Genomic DNA, 16,794 nt, shown 5'->3' with positions numbered 1-16,794 from the left:
CTTCAGTAATGCCCTACATCCTGCCTAAAGAGGTTGAAACTTCTGCAAAGAAATAGGGAAGAGGGCTGTGGGCCAGGCATCTATCAGAAATTTTACTTCCCTCGTTATTAGCGTGAGTCTTATCTTAATTTTCTGCTTGGCAGAGTAGCATTGTAAGTGCAAAGGAATGTTTAACTATCAACACCTGCCTTTCTCAGTTCAAAATGCCAGAAGGTTTAGCAGGGATTCTGAAGTCCATGAGCCACTTGAGGTCAGATCTTGGCCTTCATTTGAGGGCTCTTGTTTGCAATGAGTATCAGCAGAATTTGGTGCTTAATGAGGCCCTCCAGGTTTTTTCTCTTGTCAGTGCTTTGTTATCCTGCTTAAGCATCAAATATGGTAAAAGTTAAGTTTGTTTTGGTTCACATATGTTTTCCTAAATTGCTGCTGTCTTCCCAGTAACCTGCAGAACAGGGTCCTTCATGTGCCTCAAATACGTATTTTTTTTTAATACATTGAATGTCATTTTACCTAATACCTGTGCTCTATTAACATAGCCATTGTTCTTCTTCAGGTCAAATTAGGAAATTTTGAACACGAAGTCAAACCAACATCATCACACATATATTTATATGTTCTTATTTTGCTGCCTATTGTAGTGGGTGTGATTATAGGTGAGTACAACAATGTGTTTTCAGTTTTTGATTTGCTGAAGGGTATAATCGTGACACATAAACACACGCATCCGTGGCTGGGACTGTCACAAACAGTCTGGTGGTTTTCCCCTATTCCCAATAAGAGCGAACAAAGTTAACTGTGGTCTGGTGGTGAAGTCCATCTTGTCGCACTACAGCATGTTACAGGGCAGTAGTTTTGGCTGTTGTGCTGGGGTTTCTCACCACCATTTAGTGAGGAAAGCCATGGGACTGACATCCTTGTGTCATAACCTGGGTTCTTCCAGCTGTCAGAGCTGGGCTCCCATCCCAGCCCTGGGGCAGATGTTCCCTAACAAACTAATCATCCTCCAGCAGTGTCTGTGGTGTTAAATAGTTATCCCTTCATCTTTTTATCACTCCTTTTTTCTAAATGTTTGGTCCTGGTTACATACTTGATAAATTTCCATTTATTGTAATAAGTTTGGGGGGTTGTTCTTTTGTTTGTTTGGGTTTCTTTTTAAAAAGTGCATTACCTTTACAGGAGCCATATCTCATGCCTTTACTCTCTCTAAATAAGCTCTGGAGAATTTAACAATTTGGAAGTGGATTTTCTGTTCAGAAGAACTGTTTTTCTTGTTTAACCAACCTACTTTAAGTAGGTTTCTAGTAGTTGAAGTGGTTGTTAGATTCTGTGTCTTACTGTGAAGGCTGTACATAGCAGGGTGTGCTGTACTTTCAAATAAAGTTAGATTGACAATTCCAAGACCTTGTTACACGGAATGTTTTTTATTAAACATGTGGGTTTAGATCTAAATAACTGGGGCTCATGAGTACTAGCACATTGACAACAGCAGAAACAGTAATCCTCCTGGAGAGTGCAAGTGTATTTTGATCTTTCTGTTTCTTAAAATAATATTAAAGTATGTCTTGTAGAGGGTTTGTCTGTTCTGCACTTGCTCTACTAAGAATCTTTTTTTCTTCCTTTTTTTTTTTTAGTGGCATTCATAGTTACTAGATACAAATCCAAAGAGTTAACTCGTAAACAGAGTCAGCAACTTGAACTGCTGGAATATGAGATACGGAAAGAAATTCGTGAGGGTAGGTCTAAAGAGCTTTAGAGAGCTTAAATACGGTATAATTTCTGAACTGAAACTGTCAAGGAGCTCACATTATATAAACATTTTAACTTTATAGCTATTAGAATATTTTTATGTTATGTCAGAGTTACCCTTTAATGTTAGTGTGCATTGCAGTAGCAGATAGCACTGGGCTAATAGGATTGCATGTAATACTTTCTTCAACAAAAATGGGGGAAAAAAAGGATTGGTACTTTCCTACTCCCAAGAATTTCAGCTAGAAAAACAACCTCTCTTGCCTGAAAACAGTTTTTAAAGGAACATCTATTGGGGCCAAGTTATAGTTGTGAAGATGATTGTGTGTTAACTATACTAACTCTTTGGGTGGGGAGGGGGGGTGCCGTTTCAGGATTTGCTGAACTGCAGATGGATGAATTAGACGTGGTGGATAGTTTTGGAACTGTTCCCTTCCTTGACTACAAACACTTTGCTCTTAGAACTTTCTTTCCAGAGGTAAATATTGACAGCTTTCTCAGTTGTCAGCCTTGCCTAATAATGAAGAAGCTAGGAAGGTCAGGATCAAATAGCTAAACTAAATACTACACAGTAATTGCACATTGTTTTCACAATAAACTTTTATTAAGTCAAGAATTACAGAAGAACACTTGGGACTATACATCTCTATATTTAACCAAGCTAAATGCTGTAGGTAAAGCACCATTTTTGAATTTTCAAGGGTTGTGTGTGCATCCATTTCTTTTTTGCTCAGCTTCACTAAACTGCTTGCCTTTCAGGCCATCCTAATTAAGCTATAATTTATCCATTGTGGTTTTTTGTTCTGATGCTTTCACTTTCCATGCTATAGCTAATTAAAGTAGCAGTCAGGCTAACTAACATCTTGACACTTCCTAATTAGACTTGTGGGATGAGAAACTGGCTCTAAGGTCATGCTGACTTTCTACTCAAGCTGCTGTTAGCAATGGTAAGACCTTGATTCGAAGGAGTGCAGGTCAAATGCTTAAAAATTACATAAGTACTTAAGTACTGTCCAGTTTGGAGGTGGATATTTTCATTGCTTTTAGGAGCAGTTTGCGCCACTGCATCAGAAGACTGAAGAGACTTTCTCTTAAATGTTTTCTTTCTCTTTCTGGTTTTTTTTTGCTTATGTGGCACATTGCAATGCTGATAAGTACATTTGCCACAGGTTTCAAAATTAAATCATGATGTTAATCAGTGCTTACTGGCATTCACTAATGGACAGAAGCTCTGATCTCAACTGGTGATATTTTACTGTGCAACTGACACCAGTGAGTAGAAACCTTTGGTTAGTGCTGTGGTGGTTTAGGTTATAGCTGCTGGTCTTCGTGTGTTACTCATCACTGCTGTGGCCCAGTCCTGCAGTCTTATCTGCACACTGCTTCACTTTATCACTCTCTGTAATCCTGCTAGAAGTTTGCTGTGATAAAAGTTAAACACGTGATAGTGCAGAATCAGGGCCCTTTTTTGTACAACACTAAATACCAGATACAAAGGAAAAATAATATTTAACAACATATGTATAATCTTTGTACACTTTGAGTTCAGTTCTCACACCAAAGGAAACTGGGAATATCTCATCTGGTACTGCTCTGATGCCCCCAGTCTAATTTGTATGGGATCACTAGGAGGTTTGAAAAACATGGACCAAAGAAGTCTTACTTTCTGCATCTCTTTCCTTCCAGTTTATTTTGTTGCCAGGCATATTAGCATTAAAATAGTGTTTTTATTTTTAGAATTTTGTCTTTTCCTAGTGATAGTCCTCTGTCAAAACAGTAACAATCTGTAGAAGCTGTCTGCTTTGCATGATGCAAATAAAAAGGAAAGAAAAAAAGGCATCAAGTCTGCCACTCTGTTGCATTATGTGCAGTCAGAAAGGGAAGGGCTCCTGTTTTGCCTTGGCAAGTCTCGTGCCACTGCGTATCCTGGAAGTGATTCCAGTTGGGTTTTGTCTCAGTTTAAAGTCCTGATACCACGAAGGTAAACTTGCCACTGTTCGCTCTCTAGAGACATGCGGTGTCAGGCAAGTTATTTAACGTATCATGTACCAATTTTTTCTGCTAAGTACTTCTCGTTTACATTGCAGGAAAGTCCAAACATGCCTTGTGCTGTATGAATGTGGTAGGACAGCAGTGCTCTACTAAACAAATAACACAGATGAGCAGAAAAAGCGATGGGGTAGTAGATTGCAACCGAGCGTCAGAAGGGTTGACAGAAGGGTCAAAGTGACAAACCAGCACTTCCCTCACTAACCTCATTTGTTTGAATGATGTCCATATTGTGCTCTCTCTGCCTTCCAATGTGTTTGATGGGCTTTGTCTCATCTCATCTCAGCTGTTTAAACACGACATCAAAGCTGTTCGCTGAGCATCTTCTGCAGTCAGTGCAGAGACGGGCAGCTCAAGAACGTGATTCATCCCACTAGCCTGAGACATCTGTCTCAGGACGGGATGAGTTGCTTAAAGAGGGAGTCAGATACCTAAAATTAAGAATGATGGACCCCATCTTCATTTTGAGCTTCTAGCCTCCCGCTGCTTCAATTTTCTGTATTTAATCTGGCTTGCTAGCTTTTGTTTTGTGGTTATTGCTTGTAAGTGTCAAATGGATATTACAGCTATTCTTAAAATATTCCTTATGTTCAGCCTGATTTTTTTTCTTTACTTGTTAAATTTGGATTATTATTTCTGTTTTCCCTCAATTCGCCACATTGCTTGGTTTAATGCTACCAGGTTTGTTCCCTGTTCTCAAGTATTTTTAACCTTTAACATGGTTCTGATTGCTTCACTTTGTGTGTGTCTGTGTGTTTTATTGGTAGGTGGTGTTAGAGGTGCTGAAGAAGTTCTGAAAAAATTGGAATAGCCAGTGGAGGAAGAGGAAAAAGAGGATGGTAGGGGAGAATAGAGCAGGAGGCACGAGGAAAGGAATGGATAAAAAAACAGATATGTAGTTGAAAAATGAGATGTGAGCTGGGGATGTGTGCTGCAGCCCAGAGGAACAATTGTATCCATAAAAAGAAGCATAGGCAACAGGTCAGGGCAGGTGATACTCCACCTCTAATGAGGAGGATAAGCTCTGATACGACTGCAGCTGGAGTACTGTATGCAGCTCTGGAGTCCCCATCACAGGAAAGACATGGACCTGTTGGAGAGGATCTGGAGAAGGCCCATGAAAATGATCAGAGAGATGGAGCAGCTCTCCTGTGAAGAAAGCCTGAGCGAGGTGCGGTTGTTCAGCCTGGAGAAGAGAAGGCTCCAGGGAGACCTTACTGTGGCATTTCAGTCTTAAAGAGGTCTTATAAGAAAGACAGAGAGAGACTTTACCAGGGCCAGTAGTGACAGGATGAGAGGCAGTGGTTTTAAACTGAAAGAGGATAGATTTAAATTAGACATAAGGAAGAAATTCTTGATGATGAGAGTGGGACACTGGAACAGGTTTCCCAGGGAAGCTGTGGATGCTCCCTCCCTGGAAGTTGTTCAAGGCCAGGTTGGACAGGGCTTTGAGTTTAGTGGGAGGTGTCCCTGGCCATGGCAGGGGGGTTCCACTGGATGATCTTTAAGATCCCTTCCAACCCAAACCAATCTGTGATTCTATGATTCTGTAAGGAAACTAGGGGCTTGCCAGCATCACAGATAAAGCAGATGACAGTAAATGTTACCAGTGTGAATTTGTTGCTCAAGGGTGGTGCTTTGGGAGCATGCAGCTGTGTTGGGACCTTGTAGGCTGTAAGAGTCAGACAAGAGGCATTGACAAGGTCTTTGAGCACTGGTTTCCTTCTGTTGTGAGAGCTTTCACTAGGACTGGATGTGTGGTGGCACCTGTGCCTCTCTGGAGAATGACAGCATGGACCTCCTGGAGAGTTCATTAGTGAACATTCATAGAGAGCCTTGAAATGAATGGACGCAGATGAACTCAAGAGTCACTCTGTTACAGAAACCCTGTACACCAAAGGCTGTCATTGCCGTCCAAGGAGGATGCAGCCTGCAGCACCCCTTGCACACCAGCACATTTACAGATGAGGGTCAGCAGCAGCCTTTCCTGCGGAGCGTTAGCTGACTGCTGTGCTAGTGCAGCTCAGTCAGCAGCGCAGGGTAACACACACGGTGACACTGAAGTCAATACCAGGTCACCTCTCAGAGGTCACTTTTCGGTGAACCTTGGCAGCACCTTTGCAGAAGTTCTTGTGCAGAGTTTTTATAGTGTACCTGCATTAGAAGCCAGCATTTCCATTGTTTTATTTCAAGTCATGTGCCGTCAGGAGCGTGCTTGGCGTGTTTAACATACATGTGTTAGAAACTTTTGGTATACCTAAAAATGATAAATGTCACCTATCTTATATTTTAGTCAGGAGGCTTTGCATCCATCTTCAGTGAAGACATGCCACAGGTAAGTTGACGTAGTGTGTTATGCCTTAATGAATAAATATTGTTTCATGAGTGATTGTATCCCATTTTTCAGTGTTGTCCTAGAACACATCAGATTGAATTTTCAATATGTCCCCTTTCCCCAATGAGGAGGGTTACATAGATTTATATATAAAAAGAATTTTGTGTGTAAAATGCTGTTACCCAAAGTATATTATGACTTATTTAAATAAAATAAACATCATCTAGTCATGGGAAACAACAGGGAAACTTAAGTTTTGGCATTACTTTGTCTATATGACAGAAAATGCATGCTCTGCATGTGTGTACTCAGTGCTGTACAAAAACGCAAATGCATTTTCAGTAAAATCCTGAGACTCATGAAATACTTGCAGAATTTCCTCTCATTTGAATGAGGCCAGGATCTTATCCCATATGTTGCTTACCATTTTTCTGAGCATTGAGAATCCATCACAGCCAAACTACAGTTTGCTTATTTTTGTTTAACTATTCCAGAGCAGAGACCAAACAAGCAAGGATGAAAGCTTCAACATGTTGCATGCTTTAATTTGTAACAAGAGCTTTCTTGTTACTCTCATTCACACCCTTGAAAAGCAGAAAAATTTCTCTGTGAAAGACAGGTATAGTATGATTATGCTTATCATCTTCAAGACAAAGAATTAGCAGGAAAAAACAACATGGGTTGTAGCACACAAATGTAATGTCTGCTTCTTGCAAAATAAGCTTGCATTACTCCAGAGCATTTTTTTCCATCTTCTCCATCTGCACACACTGAGGAAGAAAAAACATTGCCATTAAAGAGAAATCAGAATGTCTGTACATGTAAACAAAGAGGCAGAGGAGCAGGAAAACTTACTTTCAGACTGTAAACACTTCCTGCAGTTAGATCAACAGTTCTACAGTTTAGAAATGTTCTGTCACTGAAGCAGGTGTTGTTCTGCAGAACTGAATTTAGAGACAAATTCTGTGTTTAAAAAATAACCACAAGAGCAGATGGACTTACAATTTTTGTTTTTGTAGAGATCAGTGGACAGTTTCTGTGCCTTAGGAAGGAAAACTTAGGATATGAATTGCACTAAAGTGTTTTTCATTTATTAATGATGACTGGAAAGAGAACTACTTAATATTATAGCATTCTCTTTTTTTTTTTGTTTTTTAACAGGTGCTTGTTTGCATCCTTCTTGACTATTGCACTACAAACTAAGCTAGTTTATCTAACCCATATTTTGGAAGTGTTGACAAAGGACTTGATGGAGCAGTCAAGCAATGTACAGCCTAAGCTACTGCTCAGACGAACTGAATCTGTGGTAGAAAAATTGCTGACAAACTGGATGTCTGTCTGTCTTTCTGGCTTCCTCCGGGTACATGTACATCTTTTCACTACGTAGTAATTTTTTAAACTGATTTCTTCCATAGGAATTGTTAAAGGGATGATATTTAAGTGTTCAAGCTAACATTTGACGTTATTAATGTGTGCCCTTCTAGTTTAGGTGACTTAGCTGGTATCATCTGGAAAGAGCACATCTGCAAGTGATGATCGTGTCATTTATTTGGCTGAGATGTGGGTAGTTTTGCAATTCTAGCATATGCTTTTCTCACATCAGACATTATTTCATCTCCATGAGATGCATTGTGATCATACTTAAAAGACTGACACATTTGTTAAAATGCAGCTGTACTTTTCTGTGCAAGCTGTTGGGAAGCTACCACGTAATGGAGATTTAAGGAATGCCATCTTCTGGAAAAGCAAACTTCTTTCCAAACTTTGTAACCTCTAAACAGCATTATAGATCTCAAGAACTAAGGAACTTCAAGTGGAAACAAAATAAGCATTTTTAACTGTTTGTTTATTTTAACCCACTTGGTAGCACTTCGTTCTTGGTTTCAGTGCTTGGTTGTGTTTCCTGTCCCTGTTATCAGTGCGATGGTATCACACTGTTGGTATTGCTCGTAGCGGTCCTTGCATTAATGCAGCAGAGTCATCTGAGGCTCAGCAGCTCGCACCGTTGTCCTGAAACCCCAGGAGAGAGACAAGGACCTGTCAGAGATCTGTTCTCCATTCACCAGTCATCGTTACAGAGCTGTGCTAGTGAGTTGCCTTAGCCAGGCTGCAGGAGTGGTGGTGTCACGTGGAGACAAGGATCCATCCTTCCTTTCTCAGATGCTGGGGTTCAGGCAGGAGAGGGAAGCCCCAGTTTCATTCCCTCTTTCACTGATACACCAGTGTATGCCCCACCACTTCCCTCCCAAAGCTTATTTTCAGGCACAACAAGGGGAGACGCTGATTCAGAAGGAAGCTAGTTGTTAGCTTGTTTTCTCACAAGACTGAAAAAGGAAGAAATAGCTGAAGTATGGGTGTGAACACACGCGCGTCTCGCCCTCCACCCGCTCTTTGGTAGAACTGGGAAGCGTCTGCCAGGTGGAGTAGGAGCAGCTTGTCTGTAGCCTGCTTGTGCTCAGCAAGGGTCTGTGTGCTATCTCGCCACACACTCCAGCTGTCCCTCACTATTTGCGTGGCACTTTCGAACCGAAAAGCAAAGTATGGAGTTTAAGCAAATAACCAGATAAATCTGCTCAGAGAAGTTTTCTTTTCTAATTGTGAGATAACAAGTTAGTTAAAAGGAAATAACTTAATTTGTTACACTTGATTTTTTTCCTAGTTATTCATGCCCATTTAATGATTCCAAAAATAAACATGTTCCTTGTGTTTGTTTCACGTCCTAGGAGACAATTGGTGAACCTTTCTATTTGCTCGTGACAACCCTTAATCAGAGGATAAACAAAGGACCCGTCGACGCCATAACGTGCAAGGCCCTGTACACACTTAACGAAGACTGGCTGCTGTGGCAAGTGTCTGAATTCAAAACCGTGGTATGTTTCCCAGTTTGTGTTCCCTCCAAACAAGAACAATTACAGTGTTTTCTGTTTTTCTAGGAAGCTAAATTAGGGCTCTTAGACACTAAGGTGATGGTTAAGTACCCAGATAATAAAACTGTTATTGCTGACAGTTTCAAAACGCAGTGGAGTTTAACTAGCTGCTTTTTCACCAATATACATTTCACAAATAGCGCTCACTCCTCGCTTCACAGCATGCCTTTATCACCAAAGGTTAGGTTTAATGAAGTCTCGGGGGTATTAAAATTTCTTCTTATTTTAAGGTGTACCACAAAATATAAACATACACTCAGAATTTCAACTAAATTGCACTTTTCCAATGAATGAAAGAATGGAATGCAGAGGTTTTTTATTTTTCTGTTGTGTTTACTTGTGACTGATCTTTAGGCAGCAATAATTTGCTGTGGGTTTCCATATTATTAGCTCCAAATTAGCAAGGTTACAGTGTGGTGGATTTTAATTAGTTGCTTGGTTAAAAACAAGGTATCTGAGAAGGCTAGCTAAGTTTCTGAACTTTACCATCAATTTCTAGCCTTTCCCAAAGCAACTGCAAAGTGCTTCCCATTGTACTGTTACACTCAGAATTCTTAGGAAGCTGGAATTCCCTTACTGATTGTCATTCTGACACTGAGGGGAGAAGGGACAGCAGGGATTATTGCACTTTGGAGCATGTATAAATTGTGGCTTTTTGAGTAGGTCTGGAAAAGGTTTTCAGAATAACCAGAGCACTTTTTTTTCCTAGAATTTCCAAGCGATTTTGAGTCTGAGAACTTAAAAAATCTGCATTTCCAGTCATTTCCATAGCTTTCTTCTTAACTCCTGGCTTCATCTTGAAGTTGCCAGACATACTTAGGAGTGTGAGGAGTGTGACTGAATAGGGGGCTTCAGAGCTTGGGAGCAGAAACTGGCATGACAGAGACGCTGCAATTGCTGGAGGCTTTGGAGGAGAAGTGAGTCCTTTTCAGAGCCCACATCCTGAGCTTCAGGTAGGGCTGGAGCTTCCAGGTCTGCCCATCTTCTGTTTTTTGCAGCAAGAACCTGGAGGTTCTAAGATGCCACATACTGGAGTAGACAATGTGACACTGGAAATTCGGGTTGGTCAGCGATCCATTGGACTTAGCTCGCTGGGTCACCTAGGAGGCTCACTGAAATGACAAACTTTCTGTGAAACATTTCTGAATTGTCATTTTCTGGACTGACAGATTTATCGTCAAGTCTTCTTATAGCTATTTACAAAGCTGTTGTTGCAAGCTTCATTTGAAGCTTCAAGCTAAGTTACCACAGCATCCATTTGGAAAAGAAGTTTGTGACTAAAAATTAAACACATAATACTGTATCTTTCATTTCCTTGTGTGCTGCATTCTGGCATGCATTTGGGATCCAGGATAGGTTTAAATATATTGCTATATATAGCCAGAGGATACAAAACCCAGTAGTTACGCAGAGGAAGGATTTTCAAGCAAGCTCAATACGCTAGTTACTAGTAGGCTGCGCAGGAACATCTGGTCCTGTGGAATTGATTGACTCTTCTTATTTATAGCACAAATTCAAATTGAGAGCACCTTGGGGGGATTGCCGACTCTGAATCTGCTGAACTGCAGATCTGCTAATCTGCCTTAAATACTTTTCCTAGTGCTACTTCTGTGCATGCAGTTGCTGATAAGGCCTTGTGGGCAGCCTGCAGTGAAGCAGAGAGAGGGGAAGTGGTCTGAAGGAGTCAGTATTGGTGGGGAAGGCTGGCTGTGGATGCATGAGGAAGTGAGAGACCAGATAACCTTTCTCGAATGTTGTTTGCTGCCTTTGTACTTTGTATTCCTGTTTTTAAATAGAAGATAATGATACTGTTACAGGGTTAATAAGTCAACCTTCAACTCTAAGGTCCAGCAGTTTATTGGACTTAGTTGAGAAGGGGCTAAATGTTCCTTTAAAATCGTCAGAAAAGGAGAGAGGATCTTGCAGTAAAATTGCAGAGATGGAGCCCAAGGACTCGAGTTCTGGCTGGACAGAGAAACAGTTTTGTTTGGTATTTTGTCTAAGATTTACGCTGGAAACTGAAACTGTGCTGTGAAGGAGATTTAGATGGAGCAGTGAGGCTTTCTGGGCTGGGGAAGCAGGCCGGCTGTGGACGTTTTCTCTTCAAGAACAGCTTTGAACAGGGTGCTAAAGTGGAAGGAGTCAGCTTTTTTTGCTTGCTAGCACCATTTCACATGCACTGCAATGACATGCAGGAGCTGTGAGTGTACAGACAGGGAACCAAGTATTTTCTCTTTTCTTCGGAAGAAAATTTCTGCCTGAAGGATTGCAGGTTTTGTTTTCTAAACGGAATAACATTCTGAGCTGAGTTTTCAAATGCATTTGCACATTTGCTGACTGCAGTTACATTCTAAGTCTTGCAGTATTGTACTGGTATTTTATTTTGCCCTTTTCCACAGCAGTACGTTAAAACCTGGCTGTCCAGAGCAAAGTATAATCACACAACCAAAGAGAGGGTGATAAAAAGGTACTGAAGCACATCTCCAGACACTCAAGAGTCCAGATTTCTAGGCACTTGCAGACACAGGGATGCATCTGGTAGGGAGTTCAACTCTCAAATCAGTGGCAGGGCACAGACAAGGCTGTAGGCACTCTGCATATGAATCTCTCCTTTCAGGATTGGGACTTCAGTTCCAAACCAATAAAAGCAGGATACAGACAGGCTTCTAAAAAATCAGGGAGAGCTCCACAGGTCTTGTACTGATCACACCACTGTGCAGGTGCAGGAGAAGGAAGCAGCACTGCGCATAGAGAAAGAAGGGCAGGAGAGACTTTCTAAAATTCAGGGCTTTTCTAACAGGAAAAATAAAGAACTCGAAACATGTTGGTTTTGAGTAGTGTTAGAGCTGTCCCTTTTTTTAAAAGGGCCGCGGACATTGGGACCAACCAACTCCTCCTGTTACCCCTCTCTGCTGGAAAGGGCCAGATATCAAACAGAAATGGACTGCTGAAGTAAACACTCAAGCAGAGGAATTAAGGAAATATGCTTCTAAGAGCACTGGTCCAGTATGAGCTGAGGAGCTGTGTGGTTTCTTGCTGTGCTTATATTTGAGTATTGAGAAATAAAACTGCCTTGAAAGGGACTTGGATGTGTCACAGAGGCTTTTTGAAGCATGCTCTCTCCCAGGCAGACAAGCAGCTGCACACCTCGGTGGATAATTTGCTCAATGACTGATGAGGAAGCACGGTGCACTGCTGAGTGTTAGCGTTTCACTGAAGTGTTTCATTTGAAGCAGAAAAGCTGTGCAACACCAGCCTGGATGGGATAAGTTCTCAGGGGAATATCTCCTGTGGAAAACCAAGGGAGATTTCTTCGTGTGGTAGACTTGGTGCTTAGGCATTCTTTTGAACAGTCACTGCTAATTTTAAGAAAGTGATTGGGGCTGTTGAATTCTTTGCTGAAAGGAGTTTGCATTTTTACATGGGAAGAAATTCTCTAATTCACCTGTTCAGCCAACAGCCTTTGATCAAAAGCGAAGCAAAGCCACGTGGTGGAAGGTTGGTTAAAGTGTTCAACTGCTTTATGAGTTAAAAGAAGGGTGTTAAAAGAAGTGGGAGGGCTGCAAGGGTGGAACGCAGAGAGAGAGACCCCAATTTCCTAGTAAGATGCCGTGGTTGTGGGATTATTAGGCACACTTTGTGTGCTTCCACTTAAGGAAGCTATTTAAAAGCATGTGACATATGGGGATTTTCATCAGAGAGGGACACAACAGCCCTTGCTCAGAAGCAGCAGTGCAGATGTTGGCTCCAGGAAAGTCTTCTGGATTAGATACAGATTGAGTACTGTACTGTAGCGTCATGGAGAGTACAGCCCTTGCTTTGCATAGTGCCCATCTAGCCTGAATTTAACTCCTGTAACCTTTTCTGTGCCCATTTGCTGGCTGTTCTTTAACCTCTTCATGGGTCGCTCTTCTGGCTGCTGCAGAAGGATCCTGCAATCAATCTGGTTTTTGCTGTTTGTTGTATTTCATCGCCTAAGAGACAGGGTAGTAGGTTTAAGGCAGTTTCATTGTGCTGTATGTCACGGTGCTGTCTCCTTTACATAATTCTCTAACTTTTACCAGTCAAAAGGTTTTCTTGTTTTTTCAGTCTGTCTGATAAATGGAAATAAGCTTTGTTCTGATGCATAGCTGAATAGAGAACAGGGTAATGAATAAGAGCCCGTGAATATCTCAGATGATTTTCTTCTAAGAAAATATGGTATTATCACATTTCTTTATTAAACCACATCTCATTTGTTATCTGCTATGGTTACCAACAGCTGTACTAAATAACACACTGTTTGAAGTTCATTTTCAGGAAAATTACAAATCTAAAAAAAATCTGTAAACATTGGCTTCAGATGTTGTTATTGCTGTCACTGCATGAGTAAAAAAATGTTTTACAAATGTGTTCCTGTCTTTTAGCTGGGCTCCAAGCTAGTTCCTGTACAAGTAGTTGCAGATGTTTGCCTTGTTCTCCTTAAGTACCTTTTAGCAGTTCTTGCAACCTGTGGTCAACCTTTGCTGAAGAGCAGCGTGACTTTGTGCTGCTAACCACTAATTTCTAGTGAAGTCTCAACTCCAGGTATTCGTAGGTTGAACCACATGTCCTGGAATTTCCTCCTGAATCTTGCCCTACGTTAACTGGTATTTTTGTTTCCTTTGCAAAGTGAGAGCGCTTAGAAAAGGGCCTGCTGATGTTTCCCCTTGACTCCCATGTGTCCTCCTGTGATTTCTCTTAAATATTTTCTGACCTTCAGATCGTAAAAGGGCGTTCATAATTTTACTCTCATTTCTGGTTCTTTTTGCAGTTCTACACTTTGTGTCTAAATGCAGTGATGGGGACTGTCAGCTTCTGATTAATGGTTTCTAAAGCCAGGGATTGCGCTGTCTGACAGGTTGAGTCTGATTTATGAAAACTTCAGCTACAGAGGGAAGACATAATAATAATTGGCTTTCCTAGCTCCCCATCAATTGCTTCATCACTTAAGATTAACTTCTGCAGGAAATCTTATCAGCAAAACTGTCTGGCTGTCTTGGTTTAGAGACTTTCACACGTTGAAATACTTCTTCCCATCTGACCACTTCTTTGAGTCGTAAAGTATTGTTATCACCCCTCACATTGTGGATACTTTCGATTAAGGAGTCCAGAAATGACTTGTATTCCCCCTGCGTAAAGGACTGCTTCTCTCTCTTTACAGTCCTGTCACCCTGCGATTAATTGAGCGGGGATGGGAGGACTCTCACGTGCTGGTAACTGAGGAGGCTGCACATTTATGTGTGAGCTCTGTGGGAGCGTGTGCTGAAAAGGAAACGCAGGAGAGAAAAAGGCAGTTTCTCTTGACAGTCTGAAAGGAAGAGGAAGTGCTTTTTTTTGGAATGTGAATATTGCAGCGTAGGAATAGTGTTAGGAGGAAAGGATCAATTAAGGGATGCTTCCAAGGGTGTAAAGACAAATTGGCATCAGTGAAAGTGTGAGTAGCTACTCCAGAAAGATCAACTCAGAGACTGGAAGAGGCAACTACTTTGATTAAAATGAGTTTTCCAAAGACAAAATACAGTTAGTCCCTGCCCACATTTGTATCCTACAAGACCACAACCTCGGGGCAATCAAAGTCAAGGGCAGGACGGCTGTCTGTTCAGTTGGTCTGTGGGCCTAACCAAGCATGACTCCCTCAGTCCTGTGCCAATATATTTTTTACTAATTTTCCGCATGAAATCCCAACCTGAGGCATGGCATCCAGTCTGCTTGTCCTTCTGCAGGCACTGTTCCTGCATCTCCTCCTCCTCTGTTCCGTCTGTCTTTTCCAGGGACTCATTTTCCTCACAGTTAAACAACTCGGTGTCCTGATTGAGTTATCCTCAGTTACTTCAGTTACACCCTAGTCTTTGTTAAATCCTGATCTTCATCGTTTTGCAACCCTGTTTTTAATACTCCTTTTGCTTCTTTAGAAACAGTAAAGTTAATGTCTCGTTGGACTACTTTTTTTCACCACCAGTGTGTTGTGATTTCCACTCTTGCAGGGTAATAGAGCAGCAAATAGCATTCTACAACGATTAGTAACTACCCGTTTTACTAAGGAGAGAGAAAAGCTGTCCCTGCAGCAACCTGCACATAAGTTCTTTCCTTCACGTGACAGCAGGGAAAAAAAGTGTATTTTAGTTCCTTCCTCTTTTAACAATCACTCCTTCGCTGAGTCACACCTGCAGTGCTCACGTTTCAGTCAGAAGAGATGTATTCTACCAGAAATGTCCAACAGCCAGAATGGTTTGAATACGTAGATGTTCCTACACCGCTTGCAGTCGAGTGCTGGCACCTAAAACACTTCTTTTAATGCTGTCCTGAGACGTCTGCAGTGGGATGTCTGTATCCGTGTAGCTGAACAGTGATGTCTCTGCAAGGTTATGACGCTGGAAATGAGTGTTGTGTCACTCTGCATTAGCAGTCCTGTGCTCATCCCTTTTCCCTGCCTTTTGGAAGCAGTTGATCTGCCCGGCCTGACCAGAAATGTTACCTGACAAGAAGCATTCCCTGGAGATGGTCGTCATTGGCGCCTCCCCCCAGCCCACGCTCACCAGATGAGTTGTGTCCCAGCTAAGAGCAGCTGTGAGCTGAAGGGCAGGAGTGCTGTAACTGGACAGGTCGAGTGGGTGTTTGAGCTGGAGTCATAACTAGTAGAATAAATCGCACTTTTCTGGGCAGATCTGGACCATTTTGGGTCCTGTCTGCTGCAACATGCTTTCCCTTCCCACTGTTTCTGCAGTAGCCCTGTCTCTGCTGCCTCTGGAGACACGGCTCTGTGTGGACAGATGCTGTCGTCTCCAGGGAGAGGTGTATTTTTTTGTATGGTACAAGATACGCAGCATAAGCTGCTGGTGTAAATGCGCATTTTAACACTGCTTCCTATCCACCGAAAATCAATCGTGCTTACCATGACAGCTTACTTAGCAACCTTATCAGATCTCTAGTAGCTTACAGTTCTGCTTTTAAGGCATTCATTTTAAATAAAAGATCTGCTGCTTTTACAACATGCTTTAGAATTTTTTCCTGGTCTCCTGTCTTTTTTTTGTAATCCACTGAAATAGATTTGCACAAAAGCAGAATGCGAAATACACTTTTGGGAAATGCACAGCTCTATATTTGATTCTTCAGACACAAGGAGTGCTAAGTGCTTCATTGCGTAATTCCTTCAAATAATTTTTATTCGAAATAGCTTTAATAATAAATATGCTGAAAATCTCTCAGGTTTGCCATCAGAAGTTTATAGGTTTCCCATGCCAGCTGTTCCCTGTAAGTCAGAATAACATGTGTTTCTTTCCCCAGACAGTGAACATTATCTTTGAAAAAATCCCAGAAAATGAGAGTGGAGATGCCTGTCAGACCATCCCAGTTAATGTTCTGGACTGTGACACCATAGGCCAAGCCAAGGAGAAGAGCCTTCAGGCCTTCCTTAATAAGAATGGCTTTCTCTATGGACTTCAGCTGGATGAAATTGGGCTTGGTAAGAGAACGTCACTTTGTTATGTTTCCATGGAGGTCACTGGTCTGTCTGTGGAGTTTTCTTTTCAGGAATTCCTACCTTTGGCTTTGATTTTTTTAGCATTTAGACAGAACATAGCTTTTGTAAGGAATTTCTGGGGAAATACTAGCTCATTTATTCTACTAGTTAGAACATTGAAACTACATCTGCTTTGCTTCTGCAAGGACTTCAGCGTACAGTTAACAAACACATGTTATTTACTGAACGCTCATGAC

The 16,794-nt window shown here is 41.5% G+C and overlaps 1 protein-coding gene across 1 annotated transcript in view; it reads left to right on the top strand.

The window, feature by feature from the left end:
• PLXNC1 (plexin C1) overlaps nt 1-16,794 on the top strand; it is a 67,825-nt gene that overhangs the window by 37,422 nt on the left and 13,609 nt on the right. The window contains exons 14-21 of the mRNA XM_010180915.1: nt 554-653; nt 1,632-1,733; nt 2,121-2,224; nt 6,089-6,130; nt 6,625-6,749; nt 7,292-7,490; nt 8,854-9,004; nt 16,367-16,540. Coding sequence (XP_010179217.1) covers nt 554-653; nt 1,632-1,733; nt 2,121-2,224; nt 6,089-6,130; nt 6,625-6,749; nt 7,292-7,490; nt 8,854-9,004; nt 16,367-16,540 — 997 coding nt within the window. The remainder of the gene's footprint in view (nt 1-553; nt 654-1,631; nt 1,734-2,120; nt 2,225-6,088; nt 6,131-6,624; nt 6,750-7,291; nt 7,491-8,853; nt 9,005-16,366; nt 16,541-16,794) is intronic.

Source organism: Mesitornis unicolor, unplaced genomic scaffold (assembly GCF_000695765.1).
Source record: "Mesitornis unicolor isolate BGI_N332 unplaced genomic scaffold, ASM69576v1 scaffold11683, whole genome shotgun sequence".
In the NCBI taxonomy this organism is placed as follows: Eukaryota; Metazoa; Chordata; class Aves; order Mesitornithiformes; family Mesitornithidae; genus Mesitornis; species Mesitornis unicolor.
The sequence above is the reverse complement of the archived record's forward strand: the minus strand, read 5'-3'. Positions and strand labels throughout refer to the sequence as shown.